General features: G+C 33.4%; 1 protein-coding gene across 1 annotated transcript in view; it reads right to left on the bottom strand.

Moving 5' to 3' along the window:
- Positions 1-289: 289 nt before the first annotated feature.
- Positions 290-26597, bottom strand: part of LOC140452273 (electroneutral sodium bicarbonate exchanger 1-like) — a 54023-nt gene continuing 27715 nt past the window's right edge. The window contains exons 4-10 of the mRNA XM_072546428.1: positions 23808-24050; positions 21054-21823; positions 17346-17504; positions 17144-17287; positions 12044-12323; positions 6219-6604; positions 290-5697 (exon numbers count right to left, since the gene is read on the bottom strand). Coding sequence (XP_072402529.1) covers positions 5395-5697; positions 6219-6604; positions 12044-12323; positions 17144-17287; positions 17346-17504; positions 21054-21823; positions 23808-24050 — 2285 coding nt within the window. The 3' untranslated portion in view covers positions 290-5394. The remainder of the gene's footprint in view (positions 5698-6218; positions 6605-12043; positions 12324-17143; positions 17288-17345; positions 17505-21053; positions 21824-23807; positions 24051-26597) is intronic.

Raw genomic sequence — 26597 nt, 5'->3', positions numbered from 1 at the left:
GCTTTATGTATAAAAGCCTTCAAATGTTTTAGACCCATTTTTCGTATCATTATTAAGCTTTAAATTTAACCTCATGCTTTATATATATATAATACATAGATGCGGTCTCTTATTGTCCGGTGAATGCAGCGTGCAACTACGTCTGTATCAATTAGAGGTAATATCGATATCTATTCGCATAAAAATATTATTATTTTTAGTAATTATACATGTATTATATTCTTCGGCACAGTATCAGTGCGACGCATTTGTAAAGCAAAACAAATTGTGTATTGTGCATATACTTTATTTAGATAATAAAATAATACAGAATATATACTTAATACATTATATGGCACAGACAAAAACTTCCGAATTAACGAATAAACAAATAATACATAATAAAGATAATAATAATAACATTAAGGGAGGATGGGAGAATTTTACGCAGCGGGTAATTATACGCAGAGTCGATTCAAATATACCGGTCTTAACTGGTGTCATGTGCGCACGTCCAAATGTCAAACAAAGCACATCAGTTCGAGGACAGAGATATTGCTACATGTGCTTACGAATTTCAGTTGTTATTGAAACTTTAATGATAATTCATATAATCCTATAAGAAATAGCCGTGCAAAGTGTAATAGGGTAAGCGTTAATTTTTCTTGTACTATTGCTTTTGTTTTATCGAATGAAAACGTGATTATTACTGAGAATTTGCTCTTTGTTACGAAATAAGGATGAATCAGAGATAAATGTCTTAACTCAGTCGAAAGCCTATCTTTACGAAAGAACAGGAGAAGAAATTAAATAAATACATCTTGGAGCTAGCTAACATGTTTTATGATATCACTATTAGAGAGCTGAGGCAATTGGTGTATCGATATGCAGATACAAATGAAATCAAGCACAATTTTTGTAAAGAGGCTCAACTTGCTGGAAAAGACTGACTTACTTTGTTCTTAAAGAGAAACCAAAAAATTAATCTGAGAAAACCAGAAGGGAAAGAGATTCGATAGGTGCAGTCTATCACTGGTCCGACAATGACTGGATAAATATCGAGCTGTTTTTCGAGTCGTTAAAGCACTTTAAATACCATGTCCATACTAATCAACAGTCCCATATTTTATTAATACTTGATAATCACACCAGTCATATTTCACTGAAGATATATTTATTTTGAAAAGCTAATTCAATTCACCTCATGTACATATCTCTGCACACATACATTTTAAAGGCTGCAGCCCCTCGACCTTTCATTTTTTAACTATGTAAGGGAGCTTATAATATAGAATGTGAGTTATATCTCAGAGCACATTCACATCAGAGAATAACTAACTTTCAGTTAGCTGAGATTTTTAACAAAGCCTATCTTAAATTTGCCACAATAAGGAAAGCGATTTCTGGCTTTACATCTGCTGGTATTTATCGTTTCGACCCAGATAAATTTAACGATGAAGACTTTTTGCCTGTCACCAGCCAAAAGAAATGAAGTAGAAGAACATAGAGCACCTGATACCGAGCCAATGAAAGATCAGGTTATTAATCAAAATTGCAACATTACTCCAGAGGCAGTCCCACAAGTAAATTTTGAAATAGGTCAAATTCCTAGAGCATCAAAAGCCGATTCTTTTTCGAATTTATTACCACTACCAAAAGATCACACAATTAAAAAAAAAACTAGGACGTGTACAAAGAAACGATCTGAAATCCTGACATCCACACCGATGAAAAATATTCTCGAAGAAGCTGACGTAAAGAAGAAAGAGAGAAACACAAAGAAGGTAATGGCTACAAAAAAAAATGGTTGGCAAAGAGGTCAAAAATCAACCCAAGGTAAAAAGATTAAATTTCAGAAAAGTGAAACAGAAAAATCGGAATAAGACGTGAAAGACATCTGTGATGATGATGCGCTAGACGATGTGGATCCAACTAGCCAGAGAACAGCCAACTGCCCGATTTGTGGAGAATTCAAGAAGGACAGAGGACTGTGGTAGCAATGATATCTTGTTTGAGTTGGGCCCATGCCCCTTGCACTGCGAGAGAAAGTTCAAAGGACTATATGTGTGACATATGTGTTAAATAAATACTAAGTGTATATTGTAAAATGTTTTGTGATAAAAAAATCCAACTGTATAATTTTTATAGCCTGCGTATAATTTCCCTATACACTGCGTAAAATTACCCACATAGATGGGTAATTTTGCGCACCAACCAAAAAATTTAATTGAGAATTTCAGAATACATCGAGAATTAACTTTCATGAGTTAACTATATTAATGTGAATAGTTTTAATAACTTAATAAACAATAATAAAGACCATTTTGCTTAAGTGCGTAAAATTCCCCGACCTTCCCTTGAGTGTCGGATTTTATAGCCGGTAATTTATAATATTGTTATTAGAGTGTATATGGCGTGTTCTGAAACTACTGACTTTAATTCTGCAATTGGGCCAGACATTATCAAAGGCGGTACGGATGATAAAGTAGGTATACATGACCGTGAACCGTTCCCTTCACCCACTGATGAGGCGTGACTACCTCAGGTATACGTAGCTATCATAATATGTCTCCCGTGATTTGTCTATTGATCGGAATTTGTATATTTCTTAGTGTTTATTGTCACATTATAGGGGTGTAGGGTTGTGTTATAGAGGTAGTACCTTTTATTGGAATGACCACATCGAGCGTCATAGACGGGAGATGGTTCTTGATAACCGGTCCTTATAAGACACCTAACTCTCACTTATGGCTCCACGTGCCACACTCCGGGCAACTGCATTGGTCTGCAGGCTAAACTAAGTGAGGGTAGCCATATATGGCGAAAATTTCACCGAGTGATTGCCGGTATAAGCAGTCTCCCACTTACTGATCAACGGCTTTGGGCGGATGAGTTAAGTAAGTGTTTAGCACTCTTTTGCCCTGGAGTTGAGAAATCGGTTCCAAAGGCGGATAAACCAACAATGTGTCAACGGCATAAGGATCAAGCAGGCAAACGGAAAACTACTTGATTACATATTCCAGAGCACGTTATGAAATGACAAACGAAAGTAACAGAGTGCTATGCGATCCGGCAAGCAACCGGCGCCACGTCGAGTCCGGGTCGACGGGTGTGAAATGGACGACCGGGCAGATGGATGTGGGCAACCAGGCTACATCTGCTACATTGGTGAATGGAAACCCAAAAATAAAACTACGTACAAAACACCGTATAGCCATATGGAACGTTAGAGGTTTGTTAGAACCAGAAAAACTACATATCTTAGAACGAGAGCTTATGAGAGAAAAATTTGACATATGTGGAGTTTCAGAAACCCACTGGGAAGGTCAGGGTCACTGGGAATCTAACTACTATAAAATATTCATGTCGGGAGCCAATAAAACCGGTCAAAAGGTGTAGCAATACTGGTACAGAAGAACCTGACAAAATGTGTATATGAATACCTTCCAATAAATGACCGCCTAATTAAAATTACTCTCGAAGGACAGCCAACAAGGATCCATGTACTACAAGTGTATAGGCCAACATGTGATGGAACAGATGAAGAAGTGGAAGAGATGTACCAGTTATTAAACAGTAACATCGCTAATATACCCAAAAAAGAACCAGTCATAATATTGGGTGATTGGAACGCAAAAATAGACAAAACAACAACAGAAAATCTGCTGAAAGGATCAGTTGGTGGGTTTGGAATAGGTGAACGAAATGAGATCATAAACACCATGTTTAAGTATCATCCGCGAAGACTATCAACTTGGACTTCACCGGGGGAAAGATATAAAAACCAAATAGATTATATTCTTGTCAGCAAACGATGGAAAAGTTCAGTAGTCAAGCAAACAGTTTATGGCCTGTAGAAACAGGCCATAAACTGTTACAATCCGTATCAAATTTCGTAAAAAAACCGAAAAAAATAAAACCATTAAATATATACCTAAAGAGTCTGGAAAATACAAAGAAACACTAAGACATAGTAACACACAAAACATTACTGGCGATCCCAATCAAACATGGGAACATACAAAGACGTGAATTATAGACGCAATAAATATTACAAACCCCAAGGAAAGAAAAACACTGGATGACTGATGAGACACTGAACCTAGTAGAAGAACGAAGAAAAATTAGGAACAATGCTTCAAATCCAACAGAAACTGAAAACAAAATAGCAAATGTAAACAGACGTATAAAATCATCAAGTAAAAGAGACAAAAATAACCATATTAAAGAAATATGCAAACAACTACAAGAACACACAGACCCTTAGGAATCTAGAGAACTCTTTGCCAAAGTAAAATATTTAACTAAAGAGTTCAAACCACAAACGGAGATAATTAAAGCTAACTTGGGAACGATCATCACCAATCCAGAGGGCATAGCAGCGACATGGAAACAATATTGTGAAATGTTGTTTCATAGTGACCATGAAGAAGTGAATCCAGAAGAAATAAACGACGAAAAGGAACTACATATTTTAAAATCGGAAATAGAAACCACAATAAAAAAATTAAAACTGGAAAATCTAAAGGAGAAGAAGGAATCACGGCGGAAGCCCTTAAAGAAATGGGAGACATATTAATTGAAGTAATGTTCAAACTGTGTAATGAAATCTTGAACACAGTACAATGACCAGATGATTGGTGTAAGCTCACTTTCATACCCATTTATAAGAAAGGCTCACCAACTGACTGCAATAACTACCGCACTATAGCCCTGATCTCCCACGCAAGTAAAGTTCTGGTAACTATAATTAACGAGAGATTAAAATCAATACTTCTACTACAGATCCCACAAGAACAATGTGGATTTGTCCTTGGAAGAGGCACACAAGAACAATCTCAGACAAATTATAGAAAAATCTAGAGAATTTAATCTAGAAACATATTACCAACCAGCTAAAAAATCAAAAAGTATATGAAGAAGACCAGAAAGATAGAGATTCCTACTGGACTAAAATAAAGTAAGATATTGAAGCAGCAGTATAAGATGAAATAGGAACAGCAACTTGCTTGATATACCTATTGGTCAGAAAAGAAGAGAAAGACCCAGAACAATTTTCCTTAATAACATCGATGAAGAAGTATGGCGTGTCTGGCGTGCATGACGATGGAGATGACTGGGGAAAATTTTTTAAAGAGGCTAGTACCCATACAGGGTTGTAAACCAGAATGATGTTGATTACATAAGACGTTGCAAAATGTCTTACAGCGTTGCTAACACTTGCAGATAAAAAGTCAGGAGTAAACAATTCTGGAACACTGTATATAAACTCAGATAACAATGTAACTTTAATATTTGATATTTGATATTGATTCGATTAAGATCATATAAAACTAATAACTGATAATAAATTTGTTTTCACACTTTTAACACTCTAAATAAAAATAATAGTTATACAAATACATTAAACCCAAATTAAACTTCATTTACATTAAGATATTCCTTCTTCGTTATCAATTTAGGACCCAAAATGCATTTAGAAATTCCACATCCGGCTTCCTCGATTCTGTGAATTTTATTGTTTTGTGGCCAGGGATCGTCTAAAACTCTTAATTCTTTTTTTGTAAATAAATAATCCAATACCTTCCTGATTGCAATCATCACTACCAACATCAAAGGGAAAAAAATGGATGTTTGACTGAAAGATTTTATTAGCCACAACCCAATTAAGCAGGTCGTTTGTATGACTGTGAATAAGTGTACTCTCTTCATTGGCACCTGAAAAATACAATAAGATAGTTTAGTAAAAAAATGTTATAGTTCAGGGAAATCAGATTTTTCTCGTGACAATGACATCGCCAGGCAAACAACATTTGTGTTGAGTAGTATGGACCTCTATAACAAGGTCTTTTGAATTTTTCCAGGGGGTGCTTATAATTCAAAGGGGGTGCTGGAGGGGATAATATTTTTATACTGTAAATTGTCCATTTAAAAACAAAAATCGACCTGTTTCAGGTTTTTATCACATAGTACATAATATCGCTAAAAATTAATTTATTCCTTACCTATGGACCGCATGGTAGGTGTATACCGGTAGCTATCACAGGCAACACAATCTTTATCAGAATTGATATTGTGAGGGACTTTAAATACATTGAGATATCATAAAAGATAATAGAGCTCGAGTTAGCAAACTTCAACAAAAAATAAATTTTAGAATAACTGTGAATAAGAATTTGTAAAATTACAAAGATGTGTGTTAATTTTAGATTAATAATTAATATAATAATATATCTTACCTCTCTTAAGAACTTGTAGTCTGGCTGATATTTCGTTGGCATAAACATAAGGAGAATTCTGTCAAAAAATTGTAGTCCTTTTAACGAGGATATTCCCATATAGAGGAATACGCCGTACAGCACAGGCATTGGTAAATGTTCCAATAAGCGCGATAAAAATATCGAAAATCCAATGGTCAAAAATATCAAAATATGTGTCACTCTCTGCTCACGAACACCTAAAAATTGAGGCATGTCACCTGGTGCAGTACATTCTGTTTCCAGTTTCAAAGAGTGTACGTGTGTTAGCGAAAGCACTGTTGCTGCTACAAACCACGGGAGTCCCATAATTGAACAAATTTCAATGAGGATTGCTAGAACGAATAGGTCTAAATGATAACCACAGCCTACAATAAAAAATACCATTAAAGAAAAAAATTATTTGGAGAATTTCAAGAGTACTTGATATTTTCTGGTCTCAAATTTTACAGTAGTTTTAATATATCGATAATGTGGGTTCCTAAATAATCTGTTCAGGTGTAAAATATTAATATTAATAAGCTTCTTAAAAAGAATAAAAATGTCCAATTGACATAAAATTTTGTCAATTATATTATGTAATAAAATATCGGCAATTATTTCAGTTGAGATTTAAATTTCTGTCCGTTTATATCGTTAAACATAACGAGCAGAATTATTAGTTCTATACAGTTGGTTTCAAATTCAGTGTAGAGTACTTCCAAGAAATATTTTGTCGTGTAGACCATAGAAATAGCTATGCAGTGGCGATGCCGCAAAGTATTGTATTACTCACTTAAACGATGAATGAAATTTGCTTTTAAAAAGATTGTTTTATTTTTAAAATCGTAATTATTTATATAAAAAGTAATATTTATTGATTGTTTTATGTATAAAACCGTAATTTACAGCTTCATCAAGAAATGTGCGAATTATATTAGAAACTATTTTATAGAATCGAGACAATTAATCCAAAAGGTGAAAATGGAAATAATTTCTTCAACTGGTTATAATTCTTTAACTATTTGTTCAGAGTAAAATCTCAAGATATACCTGCAGATGATGCCGCTCGAGTAATTTATAAGAAAAACGATGTGAAAGTCAAATGGGTAAATGAAATACCTCAGCAAAAGAGATTGGAAATTCAAACTGAAGATAAAGTGGAAAAGATTCCAGAAAGAATCGCTGAACAAGAAAGAATACAGGAAGAAGAAGAAGAAGTAGTTAAAGGAAATAATGAAAATAGAAAAAGTACAAGCAAAGTACAGACAAAATAGAAAAAGTACAAGAAATAAAAAGAAGCTAATAGATCTTGAAGATTACAGTTATGAATATGATTCAAAGACAAATCTATTAGCCCACTTTGTCAGGGGAACATTTTCTTGATAATGTTCTTGAAACCTTCGCTGAAGCAGTCAAAAATGTAGAATAAAAACAAGCAATCAGCGATAAACTTCAGTCACTGGAAGAAAATTAGACATGGAATTAAGTGAAACATCCACAAAATGTGAGATAATTGCAGATTAGTAATATAAGTAATTAAAGGAGAATAAATAAAAATAGCAAAACAAATTAAGAACAGCTGAAGAACTAAAACTAACAGACCTAAATCTAGATCAACTAAACAAATCCATCACTGAAGAACTTCTAAAGACTAGCTTACAAGTAGCACCAGCAAAATTAGACAAAAAATCAAAACTAAGTGCCATATCTTTAGACCTGCTACAACAACGGAGAAACCTACTACAAGAAAATAAAAGAAATACAACTGAATACAAAACTCTTAATACAGAAATAAGAAGACATATAAAACAAGATCTTAAACGACATAATAAAGAACGAATCGAGAAGATTATAGAAGAAAACAGAAACTTAAGATCTATCAAGTCCCACCTAGGAAGAAATAAAATCAAAGAGATGGAAAATAAACAAGGTGTAATAGAAAAAAGCAGAACCCAAATATCTAAGATAACAAGGGAATATTATAGTGACCTCTACAGCTCTAAAAACAGTCCACCTGATAAAACTCAACAAAAACCTGAAAAAGAAAATAATGAATGTAAACTCTGAAATATTACCCCCTATAACTAGAGAAGAAATAAACAAAGCAATTAGAGATACGAAAAGAAATAAGGCTCCGGGAGACGATGAAATTCTAATTGAAATGTTAAAAGAAGGAGGGGAAAAGATAAAAGACTACCTAAAGATACTTTTCAATTAATGTTTGTTTGAAGGACAAATACCGCAAGAGTGGAACAAGGCAAATACAATTCTGATATATAAGAAAGGAAATAGATCAAAATTAGCTAACTATAGACCAATATCTCTCTTGTCACAAATCTATAAAACTTTCACTAAGGTGATCACAACTAAACTAAACAACAAATTTGATGCATACCAACCAGTTGAACAGGCAGGATTTAGAAAGGGGTACAGCACAACCGACCACCTTCACACCATTAAAATATTGATAGAAAAGACCAATGAATACAACCTTTCAATATACCTAGCGTTTGTTGACTATGAAAAAGCGTTTGACAGCATAGAACTATGGGCAGTAGAAGAACCGCTAGTTAATTGCCGAATAGATTCACGGTACAGAATGTTAATCCATAATATATATATCAAAACGCCACTATGAGAATTCAGCTAGACAGAGATTTGCAAACTCCATTAATTAGAATTTGTAGAGGTGTCAGACAAGGGGATACAATCTCACCCAAACTGTTTACTCTGGCGTTGGAAGACATTTTTAAATCTATAAACTGGGACAATAAAGGGATTTTTATACACGGGAAATACTTAAATCATCTAAGATTCGCCGATGATGTACTCCTGATAGCAACAACTATGGAACAACTACGAATAATGATTTCAGACCTAGAAAAAACATCTCTTGAGAAAGGACTAAAAATGAATCTAAAGAAAATTAAAATAATGACTAATACAGAAGACAGATCAGTAATTACCATAGGTGGAACAAACATAGAACACGTCCAAGAATATATTTACTTAGGACAAGCTATCAGAGCAGACAAAAGTAACCAGACTAAAGAAATAACCAGAAGAATAAAAATGGGGTGGGCTGCATTCGAAAAATTCTCATATACTATCAAAAACCAAAAAATTCCTTTAAAATTAAAAACGAAGTTATTTAATGCATGCGTCCTACCTGTTCTGACATATGGTGCCCAGACGTGGACGTGTACCAAGAGCAACTTAGAATAAAGAAAACTCAAAGAGCTATGGAAAGACAAATGTTAAGAATATCGTTGAGAGATAAAAAGAGGAACAAGTGGATAAGATGCAAAACCGAAACAACAGACGCTGTCGAACATGCATTGAAATTAAAATGGAAATGGGCTGGGCATAACAAAAGATATCAGGATGGAAGATGGAATTAAGAAATTGGCTGCTGGAGACCATATACTGCAAAAAGGTCAAGAGGTCGACCGCAAATGAGATGAAAAGATGACATTGAGCAAAGCGCAGGTCCAATGTGGAAAAGACAAACAGAAGACAGAGACAAATGGAGACAAATGGGAGAGGCCTATATTCAACACATGAATAGATTTTGGGCTATAGATAGATAGATAGAATATAAGTAATTGTAGAATGCCAGATACTCCAAGGCAACCTAAACTTATTTTGTCAACTGGTAAAGATAAAAATTTGGTAGAGAATCCTAAGTCTCCTTATAGGAAATTGATTGGTTGTATATGCGATGCTACGCTCTAGACCAGATTTAAGTTTTTGTCATATTTCAGTCAATTTCAAAATAATCACACTAAAGAAAATTGGAAACATTTTAAAAATGTTTTCAGCTATTTGAAATCTACAGAAAATTATGTTTCGATTTTTGTTAATGGTAGAAACAAAGAAATAGAGATATTATCCTATGTTGATGCAGATTTTGCAAACAATTAAATTGAGAAAAAAAAGTATTAGTGCTTATGATATCAAGCTTAACAATAATCTTGTTTGTTGAAAAACTAAGAAGCAAAGTGTATTGTCATTATTGAGTACAGAGGTCGAATACATGACACTATGTGCATGTACTACAGGAAGTTGGTTTTTTAGTCAGATGTATGTATGTATAATGATGTAATAGATGTAAATATGTTTAATATAAATGTGTATGAAGTTAATCAATCATGTATTAAGATGGCTTCCATATTGAAATCAAAAAGACCCAAACGTATTGATGTTAGATATCATTTTATTAGAGATGTTTGAAAAAGGAAAGAAAAAGGCGCTGAAGTTTTTACAAATTCATTGTCAAAAAGTGAATTCACCTGTTTTAAGGAACTTTTAAATGTTGTTTAGTTTTGTAGTTAAGCTAATATAAAATTACAGAAAGGTGTTGGTATTCTTCTTCTTCTTAAAGTTCCATCTCCTATCGGAGGTTGGATATCATAACGGCTATGGTCACTTTGTTAGCTGCTGCTCTGAAAAGTTGTAGTGAACTACAGTTAAACCATTCTCTAAGGTTTTTCAGCCAGGAGATGCGTCTTCTTCCTATGCTTCTTCTTCCTTGGATCCTTCCTTGCATAGTAATTCTCAGCAGCTCATATTTTTCTCCTCTGGTTATGTGACCCAAATATTCTAGTTTTCTTCTTTTTATGCTGTTCATAATTTCTAACTCCTTATTTAGACGTCGTAGTACCTCAGCATTGGTAATCCTTTGAACCCACTGAATTTTTAATATTCTTCTGTAACACCACATTTCGAACGCTTCTATTTTCCTTATGTGTTGTTTCTTCAATGTCCAAGCTTCCATTCCGTATAGTAAGATAGAAAATATGTAACATCTTGGAGCCCTCAATCTGAGATGCAACTGAAGGTCTCTGTTGGTAAGCATTGTCTTCATTTTCACAAATGCTTGCCTTGCAGTTTCAATTCGGACTTTGATTTCTCTGCTTTGGTCATTTTTGTCATTAACCCAGGTTCCCAGATATTTATATGTCTCTACTTTTTCTATTTGGGTTTGCTCTATCATTAATCTTTCATTTCCATGTTGCGTTTTTGAGACAATCATGAATTTAGTTTTTCTCTTATTTATTTTTAGTCCGTATCTAATGCAATAATCGTTAATTCTATTTACCAATTCTTGTAGCGATTCCAGGGTGTCTGCCATTATAACGGTGTCATCAGCGAATCTTATGTTATTTACTATTCTTCCGTTTACAGAGATTCCATCACCCAGATCCGCTATCGCTTCCTGGAATATGGCTTCACTGTACACGTTAAACAGTAATGGTGACAGAACACAGCCCTGTCTTACTCCTCTCTTTATATCTATATTTTCGGACTTTTGTTCTTCTATCTTTATATTGGCCTTTTGATTCCAATACAGATTGATAATGATTCGTAAGTCTCGTCTGTCTATATCTTTGTTTCTCAGTATTTCTATTAGTTTTATTAGTGTTGGTATTACAATTATATATTGGATTTTTTTAGTGTTAAGGATCGGCACTAACTTTGTATGACAAGTATGTCAATGAATCAACATAGAAGTTCATACCATAACCAGGCACTATTGTTATAATAAAAACGTTTACATTTGTCAAAGTATCATTTGTTATATCTCATCTAAGTAAATTGTCTTCCACCACGTATCCCTAGAAAATATAACAGAACACGAAAAAATGAATTAAACAAACGCGCCTGCTTTAAATAAGACATCCAAAAGTTTTCTTCAATGAAATTAATTGTTTTTTATCAAATTAATTCTATTAACGTCACTAACATGCTGGAGGTGAACGTGAACCCGCTTTTAACCTCTGGACTACAGCAAGCACGCGTTTTTAACCAATTAGCATAATTACCTTTTCTAAAGTTGAACTCCCTTCTATTAACTATAACAGCTGTTATTTGTTGATCCATAAATATTAGAATAGTGCCCAATAGAGCCGGAAGAATTGCTAAAAACACTGAGTAAATTGGATTGTGGTTGAAGGGATGTATGATCCATCCTCGATCCGGAAGAGTTGGTTTGAATTCGTGAGGTATTTCGAGTTTTGGCGTTGGAATTCCGACGTAGTAATCTAAGATGGTCATGGAACATATTGCTATGGTTACGGAGAAATCACTTATGAACTGGCGTACCTGCAAAAAAAAGCAACAAAAATTACAAAATGTGGTATTTATGCAAATATTACTGAAATTTTCATTTGGAGTATGGCTTTGTCACTAAACTCGCCACTAAAAGGGGCTTCGCGATGTCATACTAGACGTAATTAATTACCTCCAAAGACTGCTACCGTCAGATTGGTGTAATTTGATAAATAGCCAGAAAGATAATATGGTAACAATAATGAAATAAATGTTTCTTAAACAAAACTATAATTTTTAAAAGGTAATTGTGATGTTATTTTATTCATTTATTATACAGCCTTACATTTATAATAAATAACTACTGTTCTACTTCCAACCTATCCAGCTTCACCAAGGCTTTACGTGTGTATTTGTGGCTTGTAATTTTTACAAAATAATGCAAAAATGATAAACAATTTTGCCTGAATCTGAAATAATAGGAACGACAATGTAAGACTCCAGTTTTAGTGTATGGATCATTTAAATTTGGGTCGAGATGCTTACCTGAGAATACTAGTCTATGAACTAGAGCTTTCACGCTCTTAGACCAGAGAAATAAGGTATGAAAGTACCCTGCTGTGTGGTAAGAATTGGGGGTTAAATCCTAAAATGAACCTCTGGTTGTACACAAGGGTTATAAGGCCCATGATAACTTATGGTTCAGTGGCGTGGTGGAACAAAACGCAACAGTCCGGGGCGATTCGATTGCTCAGTAGCACACAAAGGCTTGCATGCTTGAGTGTTACCGGAGCCATGAGAACAGCCCCAACGGACGCGCTAGAAGTTCTGCTAAACCTACCACCTCTGCATATATACATACAGAGTGAAGCCAGATCAACAGTACATCGGTTGATCCAAGGCCAAGCTCCAATAAGTATGATGCAGGGAGCTGATAACTTAAGGCTATACCAGGACATAAAGGCAGACCCCGTTCTAGGAATGCCTGTAGACCGAATGGTTACGAGGTATAGTTTTAACAAAAATTTTCAAATTATAATACCAAAAAGAGAGGACTGGGAAACTGGTCCGCCGCTAACAGCAAACTCAATATGGTATACGGACGGCTCCAAAACGGATACAGGTACGGGGGCTGGAATATATGGCATAAAACCAAGGACGGAAGTCCGGGTATGTCTAGGAACATACGCGACCGTATTTCAAGCCGAATTAGCTGCTATACACAGGTGCGCTATGGAACTAATCGGCCGAAATGTAGATAACGACTCCATCGTTATCTATTCGGATAGTCAAGCGGCTCTAAAGGCTCTCAGTTCGGTACAGGTCGATTCATGGCTGGTATGGAACTGTTTGGATGTCCTCTCTCAGGTGGGAAGTCAAAACAGGTTGACACTTGCCTGGGTGCCGGGACATAAGGGTCATCGTGGCAACGAGAAGGCCGATGAATTGGCCCGAGAAGGCGCATCTACGCCACTGGTTGGTCCGGAACCCTTCTTTGGAATCGCAAATACGATAAAAAGGGCAGCCATACACAAATGGGTGCAACAGAAGTCTCTTGAGTGGTGGAACAACTCACCAGGACAGAGGCAGGCCAAACAGTTCATCAAAGGACATTCGGCTAAATTTACAGCAGACTTACTTTCGCACAGGCGCAGGACTGTCAGAATGATAGTGGGTCTGCTCACTGGGCACTGTAGACTCAATAGACACTTGAGTCTCATAGGCCTGACAGAAGAGGACACCTGTTGTTTCTGTCTGGAAGAAGAGGAAACCGCTCTACACGTTCTGTGCCATTGCGAAGGTCTCGCACGAATGCGGTTTCTAGAACTCGGAGAGGAAAAACCGGAAGCACCAGGCTACATGAAAAGGCCACTATCAAGGCTGTTGAGTCTCATTAAGAGGACCAAGCTAGATGAAGTGCTTTAAAATAAGGGGGAAACACAATAGATCTGCAAAGGTCGCAGTGTATCAGGCTCTATTGGCCGCCCCATTTTCTACATTCTACATTCTACCCTGCTGGACTAAAAATGCCCTGTTTTGCTTAGAAAACTATAAAAAAACATACGAATTCTCAATTTTCAATTAATGCTAATAATAACTATTGTAAAAATAAATCTACAAGTTGGGTTTTTAGTACTAAGATTATTGTTAAAATTCTAGAGTGATTCAATTTATTCGAAAACGGGGATTATACGCTTAATATATAATAAATTATCGCGACATAACCCTACTTACTCAACAAACGACTCAACAATTAAGGTAAGATGGGGCAAGTGCGAACGAAAAAATTCATAGTTAATATTCATTTAACTACAAAAATTGCCTCTTTCAAATTAAGATTTTTTTAAACTTCTGTCGTATAATTGTGATTATTAACCGACCAATTAAAACTATTTAGATAACAAAAATACATTACCTACCAAATTTGCCTATACATTTTTTTTCGCAAGTACATGTTACGCACTTGCCCCACTGATCCGGGGTAAGAGCAGAATGTGCCATTATTTTTGCTAATAATAATAAGTGTTCCATACGGGGCTAGTGCAGAAATCCTACATATATGTAATTTTTATTCTTTATGCTTAACTTTAATAAAATATTAAGAAAAAAATGCTACGAAATATTTTTTAGGAGAGAGTCAAAACAATTTCAGATATTTTGACTGAAAAATATTTATTTAAAATAAAAACATAAACTAAACGTACCAGAATGAATAAATCCTGTTAACAGTAACAAAAAATAATAATAATTGGAAAAAATACTTATGCTCTGCTTCAAACACTTCAGGTGCAGTCTCAAAAATATACTTTTCGTAATCAGCAGTTATTGATATTTTTGGAACAGGTAGTTTTGTTTCTATGTCCGACAGTAGAATAGTGCAGACATCGTTGGGTTTTAAAATAAAATGGCACTTATTTGTGAGCCTTTTCAAGCCTGTTACTTCGGCTTCATCACCATTGATCAGTTGTTTCACCAAACAAACATATTTGAACATTTTCTTTTTTCCAGGAAAATTTACTAATACAAAATCTCCAATTTGTATTTTGGTAAATGTAAGTTTGTCAGTACGGTTTTTTTCATCAAACTCTTCCAAATCACTTTTGCTTAGCTCGTCAAATTCAACAATTCTGTTTTCGCTTGAATCACTGTACCAAGAACTATTATCATTTTCGGAACTGCTTTCAGCAATTTTTTTTTTGTAAATCTTTTTAATTTTTTTTCTGGTTTATATTTTTTTGTTGTATTTGAACTTAAAATTTTTTCAACATCGGCTCTTGTTATCACCTCTGTACCCAAGCACACGAGTTTTCTTTTCTTCGAATTAGAATTGTTTTCACGTTTGGTTGACCTCAATAACAACTCTTCGAATGAAACATCCAGAATCTTCTCAGTTTCTTGAAATGTTTGTATATCTGTCGAGCTGGAAGTTGACTGTGCTTCGACTGTGATTGGATTTTCATTATTTTTTGCTGATGTACTAGGCAAAGTTAAGTCAGGACCATCAAACCTAGCCACGTTACGGGTTTTTTGCCAACGTTGGAGAGCCACTAGGTCAAATAAATCTTGCTGAATAATATTCCTATTCAGCGGAACTATTCCTGTTTTAATGAAACCACTCACTAATATTTCGGGCCTGGTTTCCTGCCATATTTCTCCTATCATCTTGGAAAACATACTTTTTGTTACAGCGGCCCCCACATTTCTTCTCTGCCATTCAACAAGTTTAGCATCCCAACGGGTCTTCAGTGATTTAAATACACACAAATCTAAGGGCTGGAGTACATGACTGGTGTGAGGAGGGAGCTTAAGTATCGTAATATGGTTTTCAACAGCTATATTTATGACATCTGCTCCAAGGTGACTCGCGTGTCCGTCGTAAATTACTAATACCGGTCGTTCTGAACCAATAAACTTTAAAAAACTGTTTTGCTTAGAAAACTATAAAAAAACATACGAATTCTCAATTTTCAATTAATGCTAATAATAACTATTGTAAAATAAATCTACAAGTTGGGTTTTTAGTACTAAGATTATTGTTAAAATTCTAGAGTGATTCAATTTATTCGAAAACGGGGATTATACGCTTAATATATAAAAAATTATCGCGACATAACCCTACTTACTCAACAAACGACTCAACAATTAAGAACTGAAAACATTTTCGGAAAATATCAAACTGGTTTTCTACAAAGAAGATCTATAATCAACTGACCATCTATTCTCAGTGAATAAAAATTCTAAATAAATTGTGGAAATAGAAATAGGACATTGACGTCCACAACATATTCATAGATTTCAAATAGGCCTACGACGGAATTAGTAGACATAAGGTATATCAAATAGTGCCTAGCTTTGACATCTGAGTAGTAAAAGGATGGATGCAGACTAGCCAATAGCAACTATCAGAATACAAAATGAACTAACTGAGAAGTTTTCAATAGTCAAAGGATTAAAGCAAGGAGAATTTCCGGCACCGACACTATTTAACCTGTCTCTCGAATATGTGATAAGATGGCTAAACATAGGAAGAGCTAATCTCCTAACAAATAAATCAATACAGATTGCAGTGACATAGAATGTCACCAGGACCAGACGGAATAACAAACGAGCTTCTAAAAAACTGAGGAGAAAGTATAACCCTAGAGATGACAAAACTTATACATACACGAAGGAAGAAGAAGAAGAAGACCTTTTATTAACATTATACAATCGATTACAAGGAATCTACAGATGCTACGAAAAACAAAAAAACATGCTCGAAATCAGCGCATCAAAATATTAAAAATCCGTTATTATTAACGTGTTATTATACTACCATTATGAAGAGAAAAAAAAATTGCCAAGAACCAGGATCCTATCAAATGTCTACTTACCTTTGAAGGAAAAAAACGAACATTTTTAAAGTTTTTCAGCTGTACTGAAATAACGAATGTTCCTATAAATAGCAAAACTGACATAAGAAATATACCCGGAGCGTGTTGTGGTACAAAACAGCCTTCACTTGAAATTTCATTGAGCTAAAATTGAAAGATACATTAAAGACATCGTCGCTATGGTTTATGCTAAATACTATACCTGATACATTGTTTGGTTGGTCGTGTTGGAGGTTGACATATTTAACAATATTGATGGAGTGTTATTTTTCCCAGTGAATGAACATTCTTCCATATTGGTACCGTTTATATCCATAGTAACTGGAAATTTATTTTCAATGGCCCATACGTTTTCGATGGCCTTAAATATAAAGGATTAAAACAATTAAGTATTAAGTATTATTGATAATTATTATTACCATTATTTTTAAATTATAGGTACGTAGAGGGACATATTTAGGCATTTTAATTATGAGAAATAATCCATTCGTAAACAATTTTCATAAAAATTAAAATCCTTTACCTATAAATATAAACATACAAACAAAACCGCTAAATTTAACTCCTTAATTTTACAAAAATGTCTACATATATTGTGTGTATGCATAAAACACACATCATCTTTTTCCATGTCGATTTTGGTACCACCATCATCATCATCGACATTGTCATCATTTAATCCTTTCGGATTATGGCTTAATTTCTTACGTATTATCCTGTTTTGAAGTGGATTAGTTCTCCTTCTCCCTATTTTGGTTACAAGGTATTGTGTATTAATATTTGTTTATTTCTTTTTCATTGTTTTAGTTTAATAAATTTTATGTTATTTTTCATTTCGTACCACCATCGTGTTGGCTTCTTCGTTGGATTGGTATCCATTTCGTAACTGTTTTGATCATCTCGTCTGCCAGTGAGCAATGATGAGCAACATTTTATCGTGCATTTGAGTGATAACGGTTCATATCAGTGTTCGTAGGCGTGGCCACAGCGGGTGGCCACGCTGAAAAAAAAAGACGAAATATTGAGACAGAACAAATAGAGTTTTATTTCCTACAGACCGATTGCTGATACTATGAGTCAATATATATATATATATATATATATATATATATATATATATATATATATATATATATATATATATATATATATAGGTATATATATTGATATGATTAGTGTTTAAAGAAAATAATTTATAAGTTATATACTAGATAATATTAGATATAACAAGTATTTGGTTATTTTAATAAATTATATACCAGAGAATTTAATAAAAATTATTTATGTGAGGGCATTTTTAAGAAATTAGCATATAATAATTGTAAAAAGTTGTATTTTAATATATTTAAGTGAGCCATGTGATTAGGCAACCAGATATACATACTCTCGAAGTGACAGATAGAAATTAAGAATTATTACGAATATAAAGTGGGGTTATAATAATAATGTTAGTTTAAAATGTTTAATTTATATATATTTACTGATTTAAGTGTATATTCTGATCTGAAAAGCCTAAATGTCAACAAAATTATTAATAGAAAAGTATGGAATTCTCTAGATCACCGGAGATGGCTTTGTTTGCGAAATGGTTTGTTCCAGAAAATTCAGACATGTATTTAATAGAACAAATGGAACATGATTTCTTACCAGATGGTTCTGGAACATCCAAAAAGATATAAATACCCGGTGATTTGGATTCAGAAAGTCAGTCAGTCAGAAGTTTAGTAAGAAAGTCCATTCAGTTAGTCAATCAGTTAAGAGTTTTTTAGTATGAAAATTAGTTAGAGGCAGTCAATCAGTTACAATTGTTCAATATAGTGAGTTAAATCAATATTAAGAAACAGTATAAAGAAAATAATATTGAAGATTAAAAATTATGTTATGTATAAATGATGATAATGGAAGAAGTATTAATTGAATATTAAAATTAAATAATATTTTGGTGATTGGATATTTATATATTGAAAAGAAGAATAAAAATAAATGCTGTTTGCTGGTTTGCTTGGTGGTTTATAAATGCTGTGAAGAAAAATATCTTAAATTGGTGGAAGCTGATAATTGGAAAAAGTAATTTCATAAAAACAAGGATAACCGAAGCTGAGAAGAAGACATTTGAGTGGTGATTAAAATCTATATAGTGGAAAACAGTTCATTTAGGCATTCAGTGACAGAAAGGTACAAAAATTTTGTTAATATAATTTAGTTAGTGTCATAACAATTTCAATTTTGAAGATAGTTTGTTTAAATTTTACATTGTCTATAGAATTTAATTAGTTTCATAAGAATTTCAATTTAAAGATAGTTTATTTTAAATTTACATTAGCTAGTTTAGATATATATGTGTGTGTTTCATAGTGGATCTAATAAAGATAATTTAAAAAAGTACTTACAAACTAATTCTTTGAGAACCGCGATAAAAACCCTATATATTATATTATTAAAAATACTCATTGCTCATCATTCAAACAAACAATACATCATAACAATATATATATATATATATATATATATATATATATATATATATATATATATATATATATATATATATATATATATATATATTGTCATACTTTTTCTTTCCCAACCAAAGAAAAATAAATAAAAATATCCATCGGAATAAAATTTTAAGATATCATTATAAACAAAAATGTATATATTAATTTAAGATAAGATTTAGTGTAGATAAGAATAGAAATTTTCCGTTTCAAACAAAATTATCAAAAAACCTTTGTTTAGAATTAGAAGACATTTTACCTGTAAGTTAATCTTTTCATTGTTTGTATAGTCGAGTATTAAATGACCATATTCTAATCTTTTGAAATATGTATAAATGATGTATTGAAAAAACCAATTTTAAATTAAGCTATTTAGTTTTTTCTGAAACCGAAATTAGGCTTTTCCAAAATCATGGTAAACACAATTTGAGCTTTTGATTGGACGGTCGTTTTTAAATGGGAATTTGGGAGTCGATCATGAGACAGGAGAAGTTAGTCATATTTTGGTAATCGAAAGGAAACAGTCGTTTTGTCTCAAGATAGGGTGTGGTTCGTGAGTTTGGATACCGGCGTAACGAAAAGAAGTGAATAGTTTGAAGAAAGAGATAACAAGTAGATTAAAAGAGGTCCTTGTATCTACCGTGGGCATTTTATGAAGTATATGTGAAAGTATTCTTACGGCATCAAGTTGACAAAAGGAGGTCCTAATGTCATAAATAAGTAGCTGAGTTTGGAGAAGTGAATGAGGTGATTTTGTGTAGTCTGCAGGAGGTTTGCAGAGACGTTAAGAAAGAGCCGAGGTGCCAAAAAGAAGAGATCACATCGTTGAGGAGACTGGACTTTTCTGGGTATTTTCCAACATACAACTCAAGAAGAAAATAAGCTGTAAGTGTTTGTACAATTGAATTTTATATCTGTGAAGGATCGTTTCGACATCATGGTCATTAGCATTCAAATTTAAGAACTGAGGTTTTGTTAGGCTAATCAAAAGTTTAAAGTTTTGTTGTTTTTTGTTTCAAGTAAAGAAAATTTTAAGTAAAATTGGTTTTTCACGTAATATAAATGTATGTAGCTTTATAATCTTATTATTATAAAAATTTGATTTATTTTCTTGTATGCTGATTGATAAGATAACGACAGAATTTAATAATTGTTTTATTCGTTCATATAAAATAAAGAAACGTAAATCTTTGTAATATAATATATTTGTATTCTTATCCTTTCTTCTCTATCCCGATAAAAGACAACTAGAAAATCTTTTGAATCCATCGAACACAGGTAATATAAGGATTATTTTACTTTTGATAACAAATAAGTTATAATTCTTTTTTATTGGCTCAATAAACTAATATTAAAGTCAAAATAAACAATCATAACAATATATATAAATATATAAATGAAATTTTACTTACTTTATAAATATATATAAGCGTGACCAATATTGCAAAATTTTCCTCGGTAAATCTGGTAATATAACACACAAAGGCACTGGCATCTATAGACACTAATATCAATAAAATTATTGAAATCCAGGTTCCGATCCAGAACCTAAAGCTCATATAATCCCAGGTCATTGTGTAACAGAAGTCGTAAATTATTGTTTCAAATATTAATACTGGTCCAGTTGATCCTAATATCGACAATGGTTGGCCTGAAAAAAAACCGTAGATAACCCCACAAATAAATCCCGATACTAAAGATTCCAAAGTAGCCATGTTTTTACCAGTAGCTTCTGATAAAAGCCCACCAAAGGTAATAATTGGAGATAAACATGCGAAGTATAAAAATATCCACGTTGCTATGGTTTGTACGGCAAATGCATCCTTAAAATCAGATAAATAAAACGGAGTCTTTCTTTTAAAATCATTCACAAGTCCTCCAAACAACACTCCAGTTCTGACTAAACCTGAATATTCTCTTATTCTTTGTTCGTCCTCATCTCCATCGATTGCTCTGATATATGTTTCAGCTGGTTGTTTTCTATAATCTTGGGAAGGAACAGCAGCAGGAGGATCAATTCTTATAGCTGGATCCCATTCTGAGGGGGGTAAAGCCGTTACTGCGTCAAGGAACTCATCTATTCCTGCTAATAAATGACTTTTATTGCGGGCCTGATACGCTACTTCGCAAAAGATATGATCTGAAAAAAGTGAGGCCATGGCACGTCCAATTTCGTGATAACCTAAAAATATTCAAAGAGTGTAAACTTTCGCAACCGATATTCTGTAATAGTATAATATATTTGAGGTTTATAAAATGCATTGGTATTTATGTTTCGTCTGATCTAAATCTGCTGTATTGAAGATGTAATCTCCTGTCACTCCAATCAATGACTCTTTGTAATTATATACCATATTGTGCACCCCAATTGCACTTTTTCATGAAGTTAGACACATCCAATGAACAAAGAATTTACCAAGGTAAGACCAAATGACAAACAGAGCTCTTAAAAATATCCCAACAAAAGCAGTGCCTAGTATACATAATACTTGTAATTAACACCACGTTAAGATTCGTGAGATTCCCAGAACGATGAATACGTGTACCTGTGATAATGATATCGAAAAGAGGAAAGGATGTAATTGTTTCACAAAATTATAGACCAATAAGCCTGCTATCAGCCTTCAACAAGTTCGCTGAAAGTAACGAAAAGAGAGACGAAAAGACTAGGAGTACTTCCATAAGAACAATTTGGATTCAGAGCCTCACACCCTTGTGATTTCTAAATACCGAGACTTACTCTTATGCAGATGATATTGACCTAGTTGCCCACACAACACGCAAGCTAGAAGAAATGTATACCACCTTGTCAAATGCCTCAAAAAATATGGGCCTGCAAGTAAATGAGGAGAAAACTAAGATAATGGCATCAACACCACACAATAGAGCCAGAAACATCGGCCACCAATTCACGGTTGATAACTCTACCTTTGAAGTGGTGGACAAATTCACATACTTAGGCTCCCTGATTACCAAGGAGAACGTCATGACGGAAGAAATCAAGCGAAGGATAATCCAACAAACAAATGCTATTGGGACTGAGTAGACATATGAGAAGCAGAAACTTAAGCCAAAACAAAAATAACCATATACAAAACCCTTATACAACCAGTGTTGACATATGGGTCGGAGACATGGACCATTTCCAAGGCAGATGAAAATCTCCTGCTTATATTTGAACGAAGGATCCTGAGAAGAATATTAGGTGGCATTTGTGAAAATGTTGTTTGGAGAAGGAGGTACAACTACGAGATATATCACAGATATAAACATATATTTGGTGATAAAGACGTAGTATCCTTTATAAAAATAGGAAGACAAAGATGGGCAGGACATCTGACAAGATCACAGCAGCACAACCGTCCTAGAAGAATTCTTATGTCACAACCTGTGGGAAGTAGAAGTAGGGGTAGGCCCAAACTCAGATGGAGGGATGGTGTAGATGATGATGGTAGACAAATAGGCGCAGTAAACTGACAACAGTTGGCAATAGATAGAACTGACTGGCGTAATAGACTTGGGAAGGTCGAGGCTCCTTTATAGGGCTATAGCACCAATGATGATGATGAACATCGAGGAACAGTATTTCTCGAAGGCAGCAAAACCTTCGAAAATCTGGTAAGAGGGTCTAATATACAAGATGACCAACTACGAATACAACTAATTATTGACTAAGCTGGGCCACACCAATAAACCAAACGAAAATAAAATCCAAACGACTTAGAAAAAATGCTTGAGAACAGAAGCAAAAGTATGAAACTTTGAAGTTCAACTTTCGTTAGCTTAAGTAGATATTATTATTAGTATCTCCAAAAAACTTAAAAAAATTACAAGTCAGGCAAAACACAAAAAAACAGCGAAGTCCACAAAAAAAATAGAAAACAACTCGAAAAACCGAAGGAGTCCAAACATAATCATCGTCCTTCGTCTCCTCGTAGAGGACTTCATCCAGAGAACGAAAAAAAAACGAAAGAAAAGCATCTCGCGAAAAGCTTATTAGAGGAAGGGCTGTATAAATATATATATATATATATATATATATATATATATATATATATATATATATATATATATATATAATGAAATGAAAATTACAAAATTAATACAAAAATTTCAATTTAAAATAATTGCATAATAGATAAATAATCCAGTGTAAACTGTCTTACTCGCTGCGGAAGGTAGCGGTCCCAGTAAAATAAATATAAATCTAGTCTTCACTGGAACTTCCGTCAATTCTTCCAACATTGCAGCTCTTGAGAGTCTAATGAATGCTAAAATTGGCTTTTCTAGGAACCCTACACCGCCTACCAGGATATTGCTTGCTTCGGTCCCTGATGGAATCTTTTTCATGAATCCTAAATTGAGTTCAACGTTGGGGATATCTTCTAAGCTATTAGTTGATGTTATATCTGAAATAAAAAAGTTATTTTCTGACAGAAAGATGTACTATATAGTATAAATCTACACAAGTAGAATAAAAAATAAATCAACAAAAAACATCCTCGAATTTAGTATTAAAAACTGTCGAGAAAATTTCAGTACCAATAAATGCACGAATACTGGAAGAGGAGTTAACTAAATATATAAATATGGCTTGAAGGATTGTTTCCAAATACTTGGAATGATGTTTACACAATACCTATTCTTAAACCTGGTAAACTCCGTTTAGACTCGAACTTCTACCTTCCAGTATTGTTAGGATGTTCAGTGAGCAAAGTACTCAAAAAATTGTTAACCAACGCTTTATTTGGATACTCAAGCAAATATTTAATCTATCTAACAAAGTGGATTTCGTAAAGATAGATCAATTCGTTGACCTCGAGTCAGAAATAGATGAAGCGCTAGCAATTAATCAACGCTGTGCAGCAGTATTTTTTGATATAACCATAGAATTTGATATAATTTGGCACAGTCGGGTAATTAAAACTTTACAGAAATTAGGTATACAGGTAAATATTCGAAAGTCCATCACTAATTTAAAAAAAAAACGAAGCTTATCGAAGTAAAAGTAGACGGTTTCATTTAGAAAACAAGAATACAAAAAAATGGTACTCCTCAAGGATCATCGATTACTCTTTTTCTTATTCCTATTAACAATATTATGAAAAATGATAGTTCACCAGTGAAGAGTAGGCTATACGCAGATGACCTCATAATTTAATGTAAAAAAAATAAACAAATGTAATATAATAATTCCTTGGAAATAATTTTGACAAACATTTAAATTTTAAGGCACATATATATACTACTCTCCAAAATTAACGCACCACCTAAAATTTACCATGATTTTAAAATTATATTTCTTCTGAACGCTTAATTGGATTTTGATGATTTATTTTTCACATTGTAGGTATATTTCTAATTAATGACTGTATTACTGTTTTTTGAGAAATGTCAACCGTTTTACCTATATACAGGGTGTAAAAATAAAATTGTGTTTTTTTATCTAATTTTGCAACACCCTGTGGAATGTTTTAGAAACAAACGCTACATGTTATTAATATTTTGAGATCACTTCATTCTTTCTTCACATTTTCGTAAAAAAATTATTACGGTATCTCTATTATCAAAAAGAAAAGTATGTTCAAAGCATTACGTGATTTTTTACTCTCCAAAATTAACGCACGGCCTCAACTCTACCATAATTTTTAAGCTATTTTTCTTGTGTATCCTTAATTGGATTTCGATATTTTTTTTGCATTGCAAACGCAAATGTCAACGTTTCATCCATATACGGGGTGTAAAAATAAATTTTGTTTCTCATCTTATTTTGCAACACCCTGTGGAATTTATTAAAAGCGAAAGCTACATCTTTACATCATTAGTATTTGTAAAAAGCTTCATTTTTTTTTCAACCTTTTCGTAAAAAAATCATCAATATCTTTATTATCAAAAAAGAAAAGTACGTTCAAAGCATAACGTGATTATATCGAATTGTAATACTCATTAATGGAAGCATTTAGTTGGCTATGAAAAATCAGACAATTTTACAGGACAATTTAAGACTGTCAATATTGTTTACATTTCTAAAAATTGTTTTGCTATTTAGCATAATATGTTCGTTAGTTGACGTAGTTAGTTAGTTCGTATTTCAAGAAATCTGAGCAGAGATTAATGTGTTCAGGCAATTATTTTAGCTGATGTAGGGTTAAGTTATCATGAAATAGTCATAAAGTTAGGAGTATCTCATACTACAATATCACGAGTCATTCAACGTTTTCCAGAAACAAACGACCATACGAAACGGCGTGGACAAGGAAGAGGAAGACTTACAACACCACGACAAGATCAGTGTATTAGGCTTCGTGCTATAAGAGAACGTTTTCTTCCAATGCAACATTTACAAATACAAGTGGAAAATCTTCATAATGTTCAAATTAGTAGAAACACTATACAAAGGCCTCTCACTGAACAAGATCTGCATATAAGGATGCCAGTCATAGCACCAGCTTTAAACGTAAATCATCAAACGTAAATCATACAATTTGCCAGAGAGCACCTTGACTGGAATGTTGATGACTGGGAGGACGTGTTGTTCACTGATGAATCGAGGTATTGCTTATATAGCTCAGATAGACGTATGAGAGTTATTCGACGGCCAAGATAACGCTACGCACAGTTTACCAGGTATTACTTTATTCAATGAAGGATCTGTAATGGATCGGGATCAACTCAGGAGCCGACAACCACCACCTGTCTCTCTTGATGACATAGAAGTTATGGTGAGAGAATTTTGGGATGCAATTGATCAAGACCAAATACGCCGGTTGATTTTAATTAGATATAGAGGTAGAAATACTCATTATTAAGTATTTTTGGAAAAGGAGAATTGTTAAAGATTATTTAGGTTATATTTTTTAGACTTTATTTGTATTAAATGTCAATAAAGTTTATGTAAGTAATGTTTTCTTTGCTGTAAATGTTGATAAAAACTTGTTACATTTAAAGTTCTGTAT

Source organism: Diabrotica undecimpunctata, chromosome 10, assembly GCF_040954645.1.
Source record: "Diabrotica undecimpunctata isolate CICGRU chromosome 10, icDiaUnde3, whole genome shotgun sequence".
NCBI classification, from domain to species: Eukaryota; Metazoa; Arthropoda; class Insecta; order Coleoptera; family Chrysomelidae; genus Diabrotica; species Diabrotica undecimpunctata.
This window is presented reverse-complemented; position numbering and strand designations above follow the sequence as displayed.